General features: G+C 47.0%; 1 protein-coding gene across 1 annotated transcript; it reads right to left on the bottom strand.

The window, feature by feature from the left end:
• Nucleotides 1–3,142: 3,142 nt before the first annotated feature.
• GJA8 (gap junction protein alpha 8) lies at nucleotides 3,143–10,315 on the bottom strand. The gene is made up of 2 exons (XM_017966199.4): nucleotides 10,247–10,315; nucleotides 3,143–4,558 (listed from the first exon to the last, which is right to left on the bottom strand). Exon 2 carries the CDS (start codon nucleotides 4,545–4,547, stop codon nucleotides 3,240–3,242), a length of 1,308 nt encoding a protein of 435 aa, XP_017821688.4. The 5' UTR covers nucleotides 4,548–4,558; nucleotides 10,247–10,315; the 3' UTR covers nucleotides 3,143–3,239.
• Between the last annotated feature and the right edge of the window lie 7,375 nt (nucleotides 10,316–17,690).

Genomic DNA, 17,690 nt, shown 5'->3' with positions numbered 1-17,690 from the left:
ACAGATGCTGAGGGGTGCAGCTGCCTAGAGTCAGGACCACCACAGACATGCAGCTGCTTCTGAATGGAAACTCGCTGCAGTTGCGTGGCAGCTTCAGATGGGACATCTTTCTCAGCAGATGAAAGGAATTGGCAATCTGTCTCCAGTCATTTCTTACGGTCAATGAGCCTCAGGTTCCTACTAAACCTATGGGGTTAGGATTCTGTTTTGAATGTCTTCTGAGAAATCTGATCTCTGGAGTGTCTGTTTCACACCGAAAAACTCTCACCAGGTAACTACAAGGCAGGTTGGGGGCACAGATGGAAACCATCACCTCCCATTCTTGCCAGTCTCACTGCTGTTGGATCTCTCAGGGATCCAGCAGGCTTCATGCTTGGCAGCCAACTCAACCTTTATGACACCCCTGCATGTAGGAAGGTGACAAATGCCAGCTCTACTTTGTAGGCAGAAAACTGAAGTACAGAGAGCTCAAGGCACAGTAATGATACAGCCTACTAAATGGCAGAAATAGAAACAAAATCTCAGCCCCTTGATGCCCGTGTCTGTTTCTTCCTAAATAGGCTTCTCCTTTTATTGGGAAGACTAAGAGGGAAACTGTGGGGACAGGGTGGGTATGTGCATTGAAGTGGGATGCTGCTTCAACTGAGGAAAGACACTCACGCACACACGTATGTCCCAGCTGAGATAAGGAGACTGGCAGCCCTCATTTCTATAACTGCTACCAGACCGCAGTTTTACTTAGAACAGGGTATCAGTTTTCCTTTTCTTTTCTTTTTTGTATTAGGCTCTAGTTGAGATAGACACTTTATTCTGGTAATGATCAAGTTATTCATAAGGCTCTTTTTAACTGGGTCTTCAGGAACAAAACTATAGGAACAGTAGTGCCGCCATTAGGGTCAAGGATGCTCGCTCTGGTTCTCAGGCCTGGGCTCTTGTTAATTCATTCACCATAGAGAAGGTCTGTGTGGAATAACGTTGCCTGCAGGGGGTACGATCAAGGAGTGGCCAGAAAGCCACGTGTCTTCAAGATAAACATACCTCTCCTATTCAACATTCCCCCACTGAAGCTTTGTCACTTTGGGATACCCAGGTAATATACAGTTTAGTCTTTCTCTTTCAAATGCAGTTTTTCCTGGGAGTAATTACCAAACAAACCTTAAAATGAGTTTAATTTGTAGACCACTTTGCTTTAAAATGGGTCACCAAGAAATGGAAATTTTGTCAAGGGGGAGGAATAGTTTTGGAGAGAGCCTGCTTTGGAAAGGTATATTTTGAATGAATATCTTAAAAGGAAGCAAAGGGGATTGGTCGGTTTGAGATGGTGCTGATCGGGGTTGGGAAAATACAACCAAGGCCGTTTTTCTAAGCACCTGTTCTGGGTCACTTGCTGGCTCCTGTCCAGGTCCCTGCCACGTCAACTTGGTTTCTATAACTCCTACCCTATCGTTGGCACTGCAGCCCATGAAGCATAGTTTTCTCTTCCTGCTCTGGCAATTGACTGGCTGAGGGTAAAACTGCTCCCAGTATGAAATACGAATTTGTACGTGAGGAATTCCCCTGACTAGACTCTGGGGATGAGGAGGGTGAGTCGTGGGAACACGAGGACAAGGAGCCCTTCAAGATTCTTCTTGTTTCCTTTAGCCTCCGTGTCCTTTCTAGGGATGAGGCTTGGCCCGGGACTTCACTTTGGGATCCTGGCCGTGTGAGCACTCACTTTGTGTGAGGCTCCCTCTGATGCCACTCTGATGGCCCTTTTGGTACATGTCTTGTGCCTGCACAAGGCCTGAGAGCTGCCTCTTCTTAGGACAGACCTGTGAGCAGGTGTCCTTCCGCTCGAAACTGGGTTTGCTTCTAGTCCCTGATGAAAAGAGGTATAGAATTTAGGCTGAGCACTGACGCTGCAACAGGGGAGTAAACAAAGGATCTTCTTTGCTTCAAGGAGAAAACTGCAACCTGTCTCAAAGCCTTTTGATGTCACGGGGAGAGTTCTGGCATCTTGCTCTCTTTCTCTGATGGTACCCAGGGCAGAATTCCCACCAATACAAAGCATATCATTGCTTCAGAACCCAGGGGTTGCCATGACCCAAAATAATGGTCCGGGAGAACTCTGGATATCTCCTGGACTGATGATTTAAACAAAACACTCTGAAGTAATGAAATAAGGTTTGGGAGCCACAGAAACAAGTTGAGACCATAAATAATAAGACTGATTCCATCAGACAGCTGGGCTAATTAGCATAAGATGATATTGCAAATTGGTGCCTCACAGGTTAAATTTGGCCTGCATGTATTTCATTTGGTCCACATGTTGTATTTAAAATTTAGTTGCCAACATTAGCACTTTTGAAAATTTCAATTAAAATTTAGATTTCATGGGCCAGGCAGGGTGGTGTACACCTGTAATCCAGCATTATGGGAGGCTGAGCCAGGAGTCTGAGACCACCCTAGGCAACATGGTGAAACCCCATCTGTATGAAAATTAGCCAGGTGTGGTGGTGTGCACCTGTAGTCCCAGCTACTTGGGAGGGTAAGGTGAGAGGCTCACATGAGCCTGGGAGGTTGAGACTGCAGTGAGCTGAGATTGTGCCACTGCACTCCAGCCTGGGCAACAGAGAGCCCGTCTAAAAAACAAAAGTTGGATTTCTGGCTTCCCTTGAGAAATCGGAAAGACCAGGTAACACTTCATGGTACTTATTGCCTGGAAGTGAGCAGCAACTTCTCCTGCTCTCCAGCTTTCACAGCCCCATTCTCTCCCTTGCATTAGAACAGGGCCACCTTGTAACTTACATTTGTTACCTGCCTGTATTCTGCAGACTTTTGAGCTGAGATCCCCAAAATATGGTCATATGATATCTGCTTCAGAAATGCTGGCATGATAGATTCTGGCTGAGTTAGTGAGCTCGAGACAAGACTGGTAAAAAGCTAGGAGGCAACCCCAATTCTGATTTAAGGGTTTCTATGGAGAAATGGGCATGAAAGAAGAGTCCCCCACAGCTGTTGGGTTTGGAGGAAGGAGGGCAGTCCTATGAGACTGGGAACTTTAGTGGGTCAATGGGTTTATCTTGGTAGCCCCTATGCTGGATGTGGGAAAGGCTGTTTCCTAGTTGCGTGGCATACACTGCCTGTCCAACCAGGGGCTGGGGCGAGGGCAGGGGACAGAAGACTCAGATCAGGTTGGCACCTTTTCCTTTCATCTTGCCTTATGTAAGCTTGGGCATATTTTTTTCTTTGGCCTCACTTCATACGGTTAGATCGTCTGACCTGGCTCGGCTGCTGGCTTTGCTCAGCCTGCTCAGGGGTCTGGCATCATCTGTCGTCAGCTCTGGACAGAGTGAAGGCGTCTTCTCAGCTGGCAGCCCTTGCTTTGCCACCTCCGACTGCAGCTCTTCTTTTTCACCCTCCTTCCCCACTCCGGGGGTCTCTACTTTCTCCCCGTCTGGCACTGCCACCTTCTCCTGCTCCTCTGTGGTCACCCTCTCTGCTTCCTGCTTCTCTCCCACCTCGGGTTCGGCTCCCTCCTCTGCAGGCAGCGCCTCGCCCTCCACTTCCTGCACCCCCACCTGAGCGTAGGAAGGCAGTGTCTCTTGGTAGCCCCGGGACAAGTCACCCAGGGGTCCCGTGCTGATCTTCTCCTCGAACTGATTGAAAGGCTTGGCAGAGACTGGGCTGGTCTCCACCATCCCAACCTCAGTCAAGGGGAAATAGTGGGAAACGATTTTCTCTTCTTCTAGGAGCTGATAGCCCTTGGCTTTCTGGATGGAGGAGACAGCAATGGAGTGGAGGGATTTCTCCGGAATCTCTCCCAGGGGCTGCTCTACGGGCCTCTTGAAGGCAGCCCGGATCCCCTTCAGGCCCAGGTGGCCCAACTCCATCACATTGAGGAACAGGGACACGGAGGCCACAGACAACATGAAGAGGATGAAGATGGTTTTCTCCGTGGGCCGGGACACGAAGCAGTCCACCACGTTGGGGCAGGGCCAGCGGCTGCAGCGATACAGAGGCAGGATCCGGAACCCGTACAGGAAGTAGTGGCCCACAATGAAGCCCACCTCAAAGAGGGTCTTGAAGATGATGTGGCAGATGTAGGTCCTCAGCAGGGTCCCCTCCAGCCGGAACTTCTTGGTGCCTTTGCCGCCGCCCTTCTTGCCACCGCCCTGGTCCGTGCCGAGTGGCCCCCGCTCGCCGTCGGTCCCCGCCTGCTGGCCCAGCTGCTCTGCCTCGCGGCTTTTGCGCTTCTCCTCCATGCGGACGAAGTGCACCGCGTGGCCCACGTACATCAGGGACGGGGTGGACACGAAGATGATCTGCAGCACCCACAGGCGGATGTGGGAGATGGGGAAGGCCTCGTCGTAGCAGACGTTCTCGCAGCCAGGCTGCTGGGTGTTGCACACGAAGTCGGACTGCTCGTCCCCCCACACGAACTCTGCGGCCGTGCCGAGGATGAGGATCCGGAAGATGAACAGCACGGTGAGCCAGACTCTGCCGATGACGGTGGAGTGCTCATTCACCTCCTCCAAGATGTTCCCCAGGAAACTCCAGTCGCCCATTTCTCACCCACCTGAAGGAATGAGCGAGAAGACAGAAGCTGAGCGGCCGCAATGCAAGCCCGAGTCAGCGGCTGTTTTTGCTGACTGATACCCCTCCTTTCCAAGTTGCTGGACCTGTCACCGTGTAAACAGCGTCTATTCAGCGCTTCCTCGGTGCAGACTACCGCTAGGGAACAAAGGAGGCCCCAAAGAATCTACTTCCAATCGCTTCCTCATCTGTCAAATGGGCCTAATATTAATACCTATTCTCATTCACTTCACGAATGGTCTGAAAGCATCGATGAGGCAGTATCTGTGTAATTCCTTAAACTCCACCAAAAATAAGGGTTCGTTGTTGACCATAAATAGAAACCCTTGGTTACACGGATTTAAATCAAGACCGCATACTGCTCTAAGTTTCATGAGACATAATGCTGAAAAATTACCTTATACTCTGGGTGTCTGGGCTCCCAACAAAATTCTTGTATGTATGAACTTGTCTGTGGCCATCTGATGTTTGACTGTGTCAGAATATATAATGATCAGATGTTTGAAGGAAAGTGGAAGGGGATTCACATTTATTGAATACCTACTTTGGGATAGAACTTTGACATTATATGATTTCATTTAACTTGATCCTGCTAGACTGTAAGTTCCATGAGGGTAGGAGCCACGCCTATCCTATTTACTGCTACTCAATGCCCGACACACAGCCCAGCACGCAGTGAGAACTTGATAAGTATTTGTTAACTAACTTAATTCCAGCAAATAAGAAAACTGAAGGCTAGGCATGGTGGCGCATGCCTGTAATCCTAGAACTTTGTGAGGCCGAGGCAGGAGAGTCACTTGAGCCCAGGAATTCAAGACTAGCCTGGGCAACACAGTGAGACCCCATCTCTACCAAAAAAACTTTAAAAATCAGCTGCGCTTGGTGGTGCATGCCTGTGTTCCCAGCTACTTGGGAGGCTGAGGCAGGAGGATTGCTTGAGCCTGGGAGGTCAAGGTTTCAGTGAGCCCTGATTTGTGCCACTATGCTCCATCCTGGGAGACAGAGCAAAACCCTGTCTCAAAGAAAAAAAAAAAAAAAAGGAAACAGAAACCTGAGGCTCAGAGAGGCTAAATATATTGTCCAAGGTTAGACAGCTAAATAGCAGCAGTTCTGTTTGCTTGGTCACAAAGGCTGGGTTCCTCCCACTGCAGCACGGAGATAAACTGCTTGCAATCAGAGAGAGCTGCACAGTTCTTTCACTTCTGTGCTCTTAATTTATGTTTCCTCTTCTCTAAGTTGAAATCTGGAAACCTTTATTAATAGCTTTACACATTGAGGGCAGTATATTTTTATGATTACTCTTTTAAATCCAAAGAACAGAGAGAACGCTTTGGGAAGGAATCGTGTCACAGGATGAGGAAGGTCTTCTAGGACACTTTTAGTGTCCTACAGAATGAAAACGTTTCAGGGTCTGTAACATATAGTTGTTTTAATAGAGTTTAAAATTTGGTCTATAGAAAAAATATCATTAAACATGATAATATATAATGCCTCTAGCACAGCAATGGCTAATGGAAATGGCATTGAACTGACGAGGCGCTGCTTGCAACTGGGTCATTCATCCAGGGCAAACCTGTAACCCAGGAAGGATGATGAGCAAAACTTCCACCTCACTGGAGAACAGTTGTTCCTCCAGCTTGAACATCTCTAGAGTTGTAAAGTTTACCATCACTGCCCTCAGACCAGGTCAGGAGCCCGTGTTAGAAGACCCTGCTCTAGGAGGCTTCTAGCCATGCACCACGCTATGGGGCTAAAAGGTTATGCCTACTATTTTTTAATCACAGTGATATTTGCTGAGCACAAAAGCCTATTTCCAACTTGTGATTTGGAGTCTGGCCAGACAAAACCTGGTGGCACGATGCTAACTGCGGGCAGCTGCAATGTCCAGCAGGCTGTGCTGTCAGGGCACACACAGAGCAGAGAGTGCTCTTCCTCTTGGGGCCGCATAAACTCCCAATCAAGCAGGGTATCCGACAGCAGCTTCTCCTCTTCTGAAAAGGTGACAGCAGCTGTGGCATCCCCAGTCATGAGTGTGGCACCGGGAAGAGTTCCTTGTAGAAACGGGTAATGGAGAGTGGGAGGGAACCAGCAGCTCGGAATCCAAACCAGCGACTCACAATCCCAGCCACTTGTATTTGTTTTTGACTCTTCAGACTCTAGTTAAGTCTAGTACTTGCCCTGGTAAGAGTGGCAGCCATTCCCACTGCCTTTTGGAAAATAGGTGGAAAACATGACAGTCAGGTTAGCAGCCCAGGCATAAAGCTCACCCCGGTGGCAGAGCCAGGAAAAAGTTATTTTATTTATTTATTTATTTATTTATTTTGAGACGGAGTTTCGCTCCTGTTACCCAGGCTGGAGTGCAATGGCGTGATCTCCGCTCACCGCAACCTCTGCCTCCTGGGTTCAGGCAATTCTCCTGCCTCAGCCTCCTGAGTAGCTGGGATTACAGGCGCGCACCACCAGGCCCAGCTAATTTTTTGTATTTTTAGTAGAGACGGGGTTTCACCATGTTGACGAGGATGGTCTCGATCTCTTGACCTCGTGATCCACCCGCCTTGGCCTCCCAAAGTGCTGGGATTACAGGCGTGAGCCACCGCGCCTGGCCAAAAGTTATTATTATTTTTTTAATCAACTAGTTTGTTCTAAAATTTATGTTAAAACAGCAATTTGAATAACTTTACTTCTAAAAGATCAAATCTGGCTTTAATGTGCTCTAACCCTCATATATTTTACTATCTTACTACTATCTTACCTAATCGTAACTATCTAGCCAATACTTACCCTCATTGATCATCAGCTCAGTTTCGACAGCCTTACTTGTATTGTACCATATTAGTCGTTTTGTGTCTCTATGTGTATTTCACTCACATACCCACATGAATGTGTGTGATGAGCACATGCTCTCAGCCCTATACGTTAACCAGTCTTGTTTCCCCCGCTTAGCATCAAAAGCTTTAGAGGGCAGGGACCATTATCACAGCACAGAACAAGGCCCTCTGCAGAGTGGGAACTCCGTAGAATCAGTGCCTGGGACTGATAGTATCGTCTGAAATCTGAAACTCTGAATCCCTGACTTCACGTAAGGGGAGGACTGACTTCAGTCCTCCTGCTGCTCTTGCTAACAGCAGGGAGATTAAGCAAATGCAAAAAAATGGTAAATAACAAAAAGGATAGTAAATTGATTCCCAACCAGCTGTTTTGAGACACAAAACTGCTTATTTTATATAGGATCAAAGATATAAACTGGAAGCCAGCAATTCTTGACGCTAGTTTCATGATACATGTCCAAGACGTAAGAAGCCGCTCCTGACCACCTGTTAGCCATTTTGAAACCAAAGCCAAATAAGCCGGTGTCTTACTATACTCGAAGCCGCCATGCTAAGATTGTATTTTTCAAAAATGTCTAGGTACATAGTTTCTTGTGATTTTTTTTTTTGAGACGGAGTTTCGCTCTTGTTACCCAGGCTGGAGTGCAATGCCGCAATCTTGGCTCACCGCAACCTCCACCTCCTGGGTTCAGGCAATTCTCCTGCCTTGGCCTCCTGAGTAGCTGGGATTACAGGCATGCGCCACCACGCCAAGCTAATTTTTTTTGTATTTTTAGTAGAGACGGGGTTTCACCATGTTGATCAGGATGGTCTCGATCTCTTGACCTTGTGATCCACCCGCTCGGCCTCCCAAAGTGCTGGGATTATAGGCGTGAGCCACCGTGCCTGGCCACATAGTTCTTGTTATAACTGAAGGAGAGAAACTGTAGTTTAGGACATAATCTTTCCAATCCCACGATGTTTAAACAGGCCTACTGTGCTGTTAAGGAGAGACACTTCAGAGGCGCGCAGGGAAATGCTTCGGTTTCCTAACTTCTAACAATGAAAATTTAAAGGAAGTCAGATCAGAGAAGCAAAGTGTTCTATGGGAGCATCGAGATATCTGACCCAAAGGAAGAGTATTTCTCTTCTCTTTTTCAGGGATAATTCTCTGTTTTATTTTGCTTGTGAAAATTTAGTGAACAGACCTGTTACAGATGGAAAATAAATGGAATTCAAGCCTCCAATCCCAGGGTGTCCATATATGGCCAGGAACATCCCGCCAGAAAATGATGACTAGAGGTAATGATTAAAATAACACCTTATGTTTGGTTATCCTTAATGTATTTATAAGTGATACAGTTTCACATATTTTATTTCAGTCCTCATAACAAGTTGGTTCTCTGACTTCGATTTCACAGACGAGTATAATAACAACAAACTAGTGTGACCAGCATAAGGATACCAACTCCTTCTTTTGCCAAGCAAGGACAGAAAAATAAGAATTATTGGCCGGGTGTGGTGGCTCATGCCTGTTATCCCAGCACTATGGGAGGCTGAGGCGGGAGGATCACTTAAGGTCAGGAGTTCAACACCAGCCTGGCCAACATGGTGAAACTCTGTCTCTACTAAAAATATAAACGTTAGTAGGGTGTGGTGGCAGGCACCTATAATCCCAGCTACTTGGAGGCAAGAGAACTGCTTGAGCCTGGGAGGCAGAGGTTGCAGTGAGCCGAGATTGCACCACCGGACTCCAGCCTGGGCAACACAGCAAGACTCTGTCTCAAAAAAAAAAGTTATTAAATCACTAACTGTAATTACAGTCTGTTCCATCATCATTTTATAAAAGGGGATTTGAACACTATGAAACTAGAGAGGACATAATTTCAGAATAAAAGACAAGCCTTCAAATGGAACACACTTAACTTGGTGAAACGTTTACTACACATTGTTAATTTCTTCATTGTCACATTTTGGTCACAGTGGAAAACTTCATCTTGGGCTAGAACTGACAGACTTCCAGATGGATGTTTGAGAACCAGTGAACTTGGCATTATCAATCCCCATTACCAGACAGAAAGACAGGCTGGGGGGTTAAATGAGTCTCCCAAGGATGGGGCTTAGCTGGTGAGGGCAGAGCCGGGATGTGAGTCCTGATCTGCCAGGTGTAAGTCCTTTATAGCACAGCCCTCCTCTGGCTTTGAAGAGGCAGAATAACACATATGCACCCATTAATAAGTTCTCCAAAGCATTCAATGGCAGCTTACCACTCCAGTTGGCAACCAAGTGCAAATGTGCCTCTTCTTGTTTCTAGAACAGCCACTAGCCGGCAGTTCTCATAGAGAGACAGCAGAACCTACTCCTAGGAAGAGTTTCGGGGTCCTTAGCCAGATCCACTCCTGTGCTCCATTAAATGCTGCAACATGGAAAATGCTGAGCACGAACCCTCCGCTACCCCTGCAGCATTCAATAACTATGACTATGATTCCTCTTGCAGAATTTGAGTGCGAATATCATAAATATCAAATACTTGGTTTAGGTCCCTCCGGATTCCTATACACACGTTAATTCATTCTGAAAAATGACAAGAGCTTAAGAAGTCAAATTGTAGTTTGAGTTTGGAGATCCCTGTTTCCCCATCCTCCTCTATTCCAGCGTTCCTCTCCCTCCCAAACCTCTGCCAAGATCAACTTGAAAAGGGTTTTCAGAGTTGAACTGTGTAAGTCCAGCCATCCCAGCCCAAGACTGAATCTTATTGGCAACCTTTTCCCTTTTGAAGAAGCCCAAGTATGGTCCTTAGATTAGGCTGAGAAAGAAGAATTGGGGGGAAGGTTACAAACTAACACAACCCAAGGAAAACTTGCCAATACGAGGAGCGTCCCACGGAGAGATATGTGCTGTCTTTCTCTCTTGGCGCTCAGCAGCAAAATGGCAACTTTCGTCTCTTTCCTTTGCCGCCTAAAAGCCCACCTCCCACTTCTCTACCCCGCCCCTACTGTGCTGCACGACTGAGCAGATATGACTGGATTGGCCCTGATGGGTAGGTTTTACTGTCCAGCAATATTTTAAGCTCCCAGCCAGACAGCTTTTATGAAGGGAGGGATGTTTGGGAAACAATGGGAGTGAGAGAATGGGAGAGCTGTGTTGGGCACTGAGGGGAGGAGGATGGGAAAAGCCGACGGGTGAAAGCTTAGATGGGGCTTCTGCGCCCCCAAAAGTTTCTTTTAGAAGCAGACTGGGCCTGTACACCAGGAAACCTTTGGCTTCCCTCCAGAGGGCATGAGCCTAGGAGCATTTTTCCCAAGGCCTTATCATCAGCTTGGAGGATCTTAGTGGCGTAGGGACAGTGAGTAGTCACCTGTGTGCATTCCTCTGCCCTGAGTCAGAGGAAGGAGAGTGGTGGGTCCTTTTCAAAGGACGATATTTCATCCTCTATTGGTGGTTTGCTCTTGTCTCTCAAAGGTTTCAACAGCAGAATTGTGGATATTAGAGGCTGGGAAGGGTAGTGGGGGAAGGAAGGATGGGGAGCGTGCTAATAGACACAACAGCACAGCTAGATGGGAGAGTGGGTTCTGATGGTCTGCAGTGCTGTAGGATGAGTATGGTTAGCTATAATTTATTTATTTTTTGAGATGGAGTTTTGCTCTTGTCACCCAGGCTGGAGTGCAATGGCACGACCTCAGCTCACTGCAACCTCCACCTCCCCGGTTCAAGTGATTCTCCTGCCTCAGCCTACCAAGTAGCTGGGATTATAGGCACCCACCACCATGCCCAGCTATTTTTTTTTTTTGTATTTTTAGTAGAGATGGGGTGTCACCATGTTGGCCAGGCTGGGCTCGAACCCCTGACCTCAGGTGATCAGGCCTTGGCCTCCCAAAGTGCTGGGATTACAGGCATGAGCCACTGTACCCAGCCATTAACTATTTTATTGTATATTCTCAAAAAGCTCTTTGATTGTTCCCAAGACAAATGATAAATGTTTGAGATGCTGTACATGCTAACTATCCTGATTTGATCATGACACATTGTATCCATGCATGTAACTATCACTCCTATCACATAAACATGTACAATTATTATATGTCCACTAAAAATAAAGGAAAAAAAGTTTCTAAAAAGATCAAAACAAACCTTCAGCAGGGTTGTCTCATTCTTTGAAAGGCTCCTTAACACTCCAAAGAATTCTGGTGCCATTTGTCAAAGTAATAGCGTTTCTCACCATGTTTCACTCATAATTACAAACACCTTCGAGTGGCGGAAGTTGAATCATCAATGTCAGCTAATATTTTTAGACTTTAGTGCTTTCGTCTGTTAAATGGGAATGTGACATTTTTTTCTCATGAAGAGGCCCTTGGATTAAATTCTAATGTGGCTTAATGAGGAATGATGCTTGGAGGACACGGACTTGTGCTCCCTGAGGCCCCCTCCCTTCCCATCATCTGAGACTGACTATCGTTAGTATAAAAAATGGTGATTTTAAACTACATTTTCTTTTTTTTCTTAATTTATTTTTATTTATTCATTTAAGATGGGGTTTCACCATGATGGCCAGGCTGGTCTTGAACTCCTGACCTCGGGCGATCCACCCACGTTGGCCTCCCAAAGTGCTAGGATTACAGGCGTGAGCCACCGCGCCCGGCCTAAACTACATTTTCCAAACCCAAAATGGGGAATTTTATCCAACAAGTTTATTTGTGAAAACAATGGAGCAAAAATAGTTGAAAATGAGTTTTATGAAATCTGCAATGTCTGATTACTAAACTGAAGATAACTTGGAAGGTAAACTAGACCAAAACAATCTGAGCACTTAATTCACGCCCACCCCTTTCTCCTGTCCTTTCTGGTGTCATGGACATATTGCATTTAATGGGGGCAGTTTGAAGGAGGATGGTACCAGTGTTGTGCGAGTCCCCAGTTCCATTTTAAATAAAACGGCCACTAGCCCACAATCTCATTTACTTTAGCTGCCTGATTTCTTTTGAACTCCCAAGTCTGAGGGCCCACACTGACTGGACAGTGCTTTCTAGCAAATCCTTCACTTAAAAACAGAGGGTCAAGGCTGATCCCTGCAATATTAATGAGGCAAGAAGTCAGAGGATGAAGGGAAGAGATCCAATCATTCTTTCTCTGAAAATACTTAGTTCACGTCAGTTCTTGAAGCTTGCACTCTCCCCAAGATACTCCTGCGAAGAGAAGAGAATCTGCAAAGCTTCTCTTCAGAATGAAGTTCTCGCTCTCCAAGGCTTCCCAGTCCAAGTTGGCTGATGCGGTGGGTGGCATCATCGCTCATCATTATTTTGTGAGAGATGGCAGTAGAGTATGCGTTTGAATCCGGAAAAATGGGGCTGTCACCAAGGCTCTGAACCAGTTATAGTATCTCCCATGTGGACAAATCCAGCTTTTCAATTTAGCACTTTCTTTGTTTCCTTTCTATGTAAACGTAGAAGATGCTCCTCTACTCACAGTACCCAAGGGACTGGGTTATCTTTGTTGTTGGTTCTGCTTGCAGCTGGAAAGTTCTTGAAAATATAAACACTCAATCGTGTATATCTCGGGGAGAGTTTTGAAAGACATGGGGAAAGAGGCCCATCTTAGCTACCAGTGAGAGAAGAGTTGTCTGTTTCTACCAGGAATCACTTTCTCAGGTCTTTCAGGGGGATTTCTTCCCAGGTGTCCATATTACATTATTTGATGTAAATAAATAAATGTCTAGAGCAGGAGACATAACCACATTCAAATGTAAATTACAATTTTATATTCCATAATCATATAGATTATTAGATTATTGACATTTTCGATAATCTAATGATAGCATTCTCCTACCAGGGTTCTTTCCTTCCTTTCTCCCCTTCTTTCTCTCCCCTTTCTTTTCTTTCTCTATCTTTCTTTCTTTTTCTTTCTCTCTCGCTCTCTCTTTTTCTTTCTTTTTTGAGACAAAGTCTTGCTTTGTCACCCAGGCTGGAGTGCAGTGACCCGATATTGGCTCACTGCAATGTCTACCTCTGGGCTCAAGCAATCCTCCTGCCTCAGCTCCCGGAGTAGCTGGGAGAGGCGCATGCCACCATGCCCAGCTAATTTTTGTATTTTTTGTAGAGATGGGGTTTTGCCATATTGACCAGGCTGGTCTCAAACTTCTGAGCACAAGCCATCTGCCCGCCTAAGCCTCCCAAACTGCTGGGACTACGGGCATGAGCCACTGCACCTGGCCCGGGGTGCGTTAAGCAATGAGGCAGTTCTGTGCGGAAAGCCAGTGGAATTTGCCTTTGGAAGACCTGACTTTGAGTGTGGCTCTTCCGCTTCCTATGTGTGGGCAGTTTGTTCAGCCTCTCTGAGTCTCAGTTTCTCATATGTGAAATAGAGATAATAATCACTGCCTTTCTTGCTTTATGAGAACAGATGATGGCTGCTAATCTCACCTATGCAGTGCCTGTTCCCCTGTTGGTTATATTTTTGATGATCTAAGTATGGCTGTGTCCTGTGTCCCAGGGTCATGGGTTGGTTCATTTCCAAGTACATTTTGACCAAGGTTACACGCTCCCCCACTTCCACAGGGAAAATGTCAGAACTGGGAAGGACTGGAGGAGATCATGGTCCCAGTTCTTATTTTATGGACGAGGAAACTAGGGCTCGAGCGGAAATGACACCCTAAGGTTGTGGCATAGCTCTCAAGCCCACGTGCTTTCCCTGCTCCCAGTGCCTCCGGGTATGGGGCATGGACTCTATATGCAGAGAGGCTCTTTAGGGAGGACCAGGGGAGCTCTGGCCGAAGGAGAAGGGCAGAAAGATTTATGGGGTCCGAGAGGACCATCCTCAGTCAATCGCTGTGGTCACTAGAATTGGGAGATGTAGAATCTCTCCCTTCCAGTTACTGGGAAGTGCTGGGGGAATGAGTCTGAAAAAAACCCAGGACTGGGGCTGTGGGAGAATTGGGTCACTTCTCTGATTACTTCAAGCCCAGCTCTGACTTAGTGGGCAGTGTTTAGAGATCCATTCAACAAGTATTTGTTGAGGTTCCCCCCTTTGAGGTATGTGGGACACATTGGTAAGATAGAGATTCCTAGTGGGGAGGTGCAGAATGGGCGTTAAACACAATGAATGAGTGAATTATACAGAACATTGGAAGGCGGGAAGTCCCACCAGAAATGAGAACGTACGGCCGGGTGAGGGGGACTGGGACTTCTGGTGGAGGGAGGGGGTGGTCAGAGAGACCTCACTGAGGTGAGATTTGAGCAGACTTCCAAGAAGGTGAGAGGGAAGCGTGAGGGAATGGGGGTGAAGGCTTGGAGAAGCAAGGAGGCCAGAGGGGCTGCGGTAGAGTGGGCAAGGACAGACGTAACTGGGAACTGAATTTGCGTCTGTCAGTTGTTCATCTATGTATCGTTTGTTCACCTGCGTGTCTTCAAAACCCCAACACCAGCAAGAAGCCAGTTACTACCCGGGGCCCAATGTCCAACTTTATCCTTCCTTTCTACCACAGGCTTTGCTGAGCAGCCACCGTGTGCTCGGCACCGTGCTGGGAGCACAAAGGTGAATGAAGCACGGTCCCCTATGTGAAGCTTAGCACATGGAGTGTGCAGAGAGGCCTCATGTATGCTGCTCCAAGAGAGGGGTTGGGGGAGAATCTGGTCCACCCCTCATGCTGAATCCTGGGCCTAACCCTGGGCTGGGCGCCTCCATCTTGCGGGAAACTGAACAGCGAAGAGGCAAATGCCAGCTCTGGGGTTAGATCGTCTCAGCCTCACCACTAACTCGCCTGACCTTGCCTAAGTGACTTTCCTGGTCTCAGCCTCAGTTTTCTCTTGTAAAAAATGGTGAACCGTGTCTGCCTCAAAGAGCTGCAGTGATTAAACGAAACAGTCTGTGTGAAACGGAGTCCAATACTTGGCACAGAAGCTCTTGGTAGTTAGTAAGTGCTATCACTGTTATGAGGACGAAAGTTTGGACACCGCCAGAGAGAGACCAAGGGTGCTTCAGTTCACCAGCAGAGGGATCCATACTTGCTATTCGATCTGTTTGTGTCACCTGGAGAGGGCCAGGAGGCAGGACACGGCCCTCTCTTTTCCTCCTCCCTGGCCAATTTGGTTGGGAGTCAGAAATTCTTCTTCATCACAACCATTTGGCTGAGGTTCAAGGGCTCCCGTGCCCTGAGGGGCAAAGGGTGTGTTGGAGGGGGGAATTGGGGGGACTTTCACTCGAGAGAGGATTTCCAGCACAGACGAGTTGTCAGGGCAAGGCAGGGTTCTCTATTGATGGGAGCAGCTCATGCATGAGAGCAGATTGTGCCAATTCTATAGAGCACGACCCCTTGGCCCAGGCTTCTCCTGCTAACAAAGTTATCTTTCCCAATCTGCTTAGGCAGAAGCGGGATACGCTTCCTGTCCTTGTGCTGAGCACACAGAGCGGGCAGGACCCAGGCCAGGGGCCAGGTCTGGCTCTTCGCATTCTCCCCAGTTTCTCCGCTCCCTTAACTAAGTCCTGGGTTTGCTCAGCTGCCCCATCCCATTGGATCGAGTTAGCACAGGCTGCGGAACTGGCCACTGGCCATGGGTAAGACCAGGGAGTGTCCTGGAATTCTTGATGTCTGGGAAGGTGCAGGGAGAAAGCCAAAGGAAGCATCTCCAACTAGGGGCAGGGAAAGAGTCTGCCGCAGCCTAAAATTCACCAGGGTGGGAGCAATTGCTGATGCTTTGAGTCTGAGGTTCTCAAAGTGTTTCCCCCCACCAGCAGGATTAGCATCACCTGGGAACCTGTTAGGATTGTGTACGCTCAAGCCCCACCCCACACCTGCTGAATCGGAAACTGAGGGCAAGACCAGCAAGCTGGTTTAACAAGTTCTCCAGGTGATTCTAATGCATGCTAAAATTTTAGAGCCACTGATCTGGGTAGCCGGAGCTACTGGAATTGTTCATCTTGGCCCTGATGCCCAGAGCCTTTGCATCACAACTCTCCCTGACAACACGCTGTACTTCTTGACACTCCGCCACCAAGATAGGGCCTTAAAAACATCTCCTTGGATTTCTTAGGGTCCACCTAGAAAAAAAACATCTGTGTAAAGTGTTCGCTACAGTCTCCTAGCTGCCATATGAGCCCAGCCTACATATACAATATCATAAATGAGGAAGGGAGAAAAACATTTTGTACACACGCGCCGTATGCATCAAAACTGAGGGGTAGGCACTTGTATCTTTATTTCATGGAGATGCAGTGAGCTTAAGTCATTAGCTCACAGTTGCAGAAAGAAAGGGGCGGGGCCAGGACTGGGACGGGATCTGCCTGACTCCAGAGCCCATGTTTGCTCTGGGCTGCCCGTGCTGTCTCCTTGGATTATAAGATTCTGTTCTATAGTGCTGGCTTTGCAGAGCATCTGGGGTCTCTGGTCTTTGTGCTAATTAGTTAACATTTAGCATGTTAAAAAAACGTTTTGTTCTGAAAAACCAACGTAGCTGCAGATATTTTCCAAATAGACGAATTCGCTTTGCACATATCCATATTTTTGAGAAAACTACAAATGTATGGCATGAATATCTGCACATTGAAAAAAAAAATCTAACAATATAGGGGCAGGTAGGGTAAAAAGTAAAGCCTCTCCTTACCCATTCCCATCCTACCATCACCGTGACCAGGCTTAACAGTTTGATATGTGTCTTTCTTTTCTTTTTTTTTTGACATGGAATTTCCCTCTTGCCTCCCAGGCTAGAGTGCAATACTGCGATCTTGGCTCACTGCAACCTCTGCTTCCCAGGTTCAAGTGATTCTCCTGCCTCAGCCTCCTGAGGTGCCTGCCACCACACCTGGCTAATTTTTATATTTTTAGTAGAGATGGGGTTTTGCCATGTTGGCCAGGCTGGTCTCGAACTCTTCATCTCCGGTGATCCACTGCCTCGGTCTCCCAAAGTGCTGGGATTACAGGCATGAGCCGCTGCGCCTGCCCGGTATGTGTCTTTCTAGATGCTTTTTCTATGCATGTATGTATGTAAATGTCAATGAGATCAATGCATTTCATATTATCATTGACTTGCTTTTTTCCCTTAATGTATCTAGTGGTCTTCGCAGTGCATACAGATCCACCTCATCCTTTTAATGTCTGTAGTAGTATCCCATAGTAAGGATCTCCTGTCTGTTTATTTGGTCTGTTCTCTACTGAAGGACACTTAGATTGTTTTGTTTTCTTTTTTTTCCTATCACAATATTTTTTTAAGTAATAACATCCTTATGAATATATTTTGAGCACCTGTAGGAATATTTCAGGAGAGTGTATTTCTAGAGGTAGAAATGCTTGGTCAAAAGAAGTAACATAGGCCGGGCGCG

Source organism: Callithrix jacchus, chromosome 18 (assembly GCF_049354715.1).
Source record: "Callithrix jacchus isolate 240 chromosome 18, calJac240_pri, whole genome shotgun sequence".
Taxonomy (NCBI): domain Eukaryota; kingdom Metazoa; phylum Chordata; class Mammalia; order Primates; family Cebidae; genus Callithrix; species Callithrix jacchus.
This window is presented reverse-complemented; position numbering and strand designations above follow the sequence as displayed.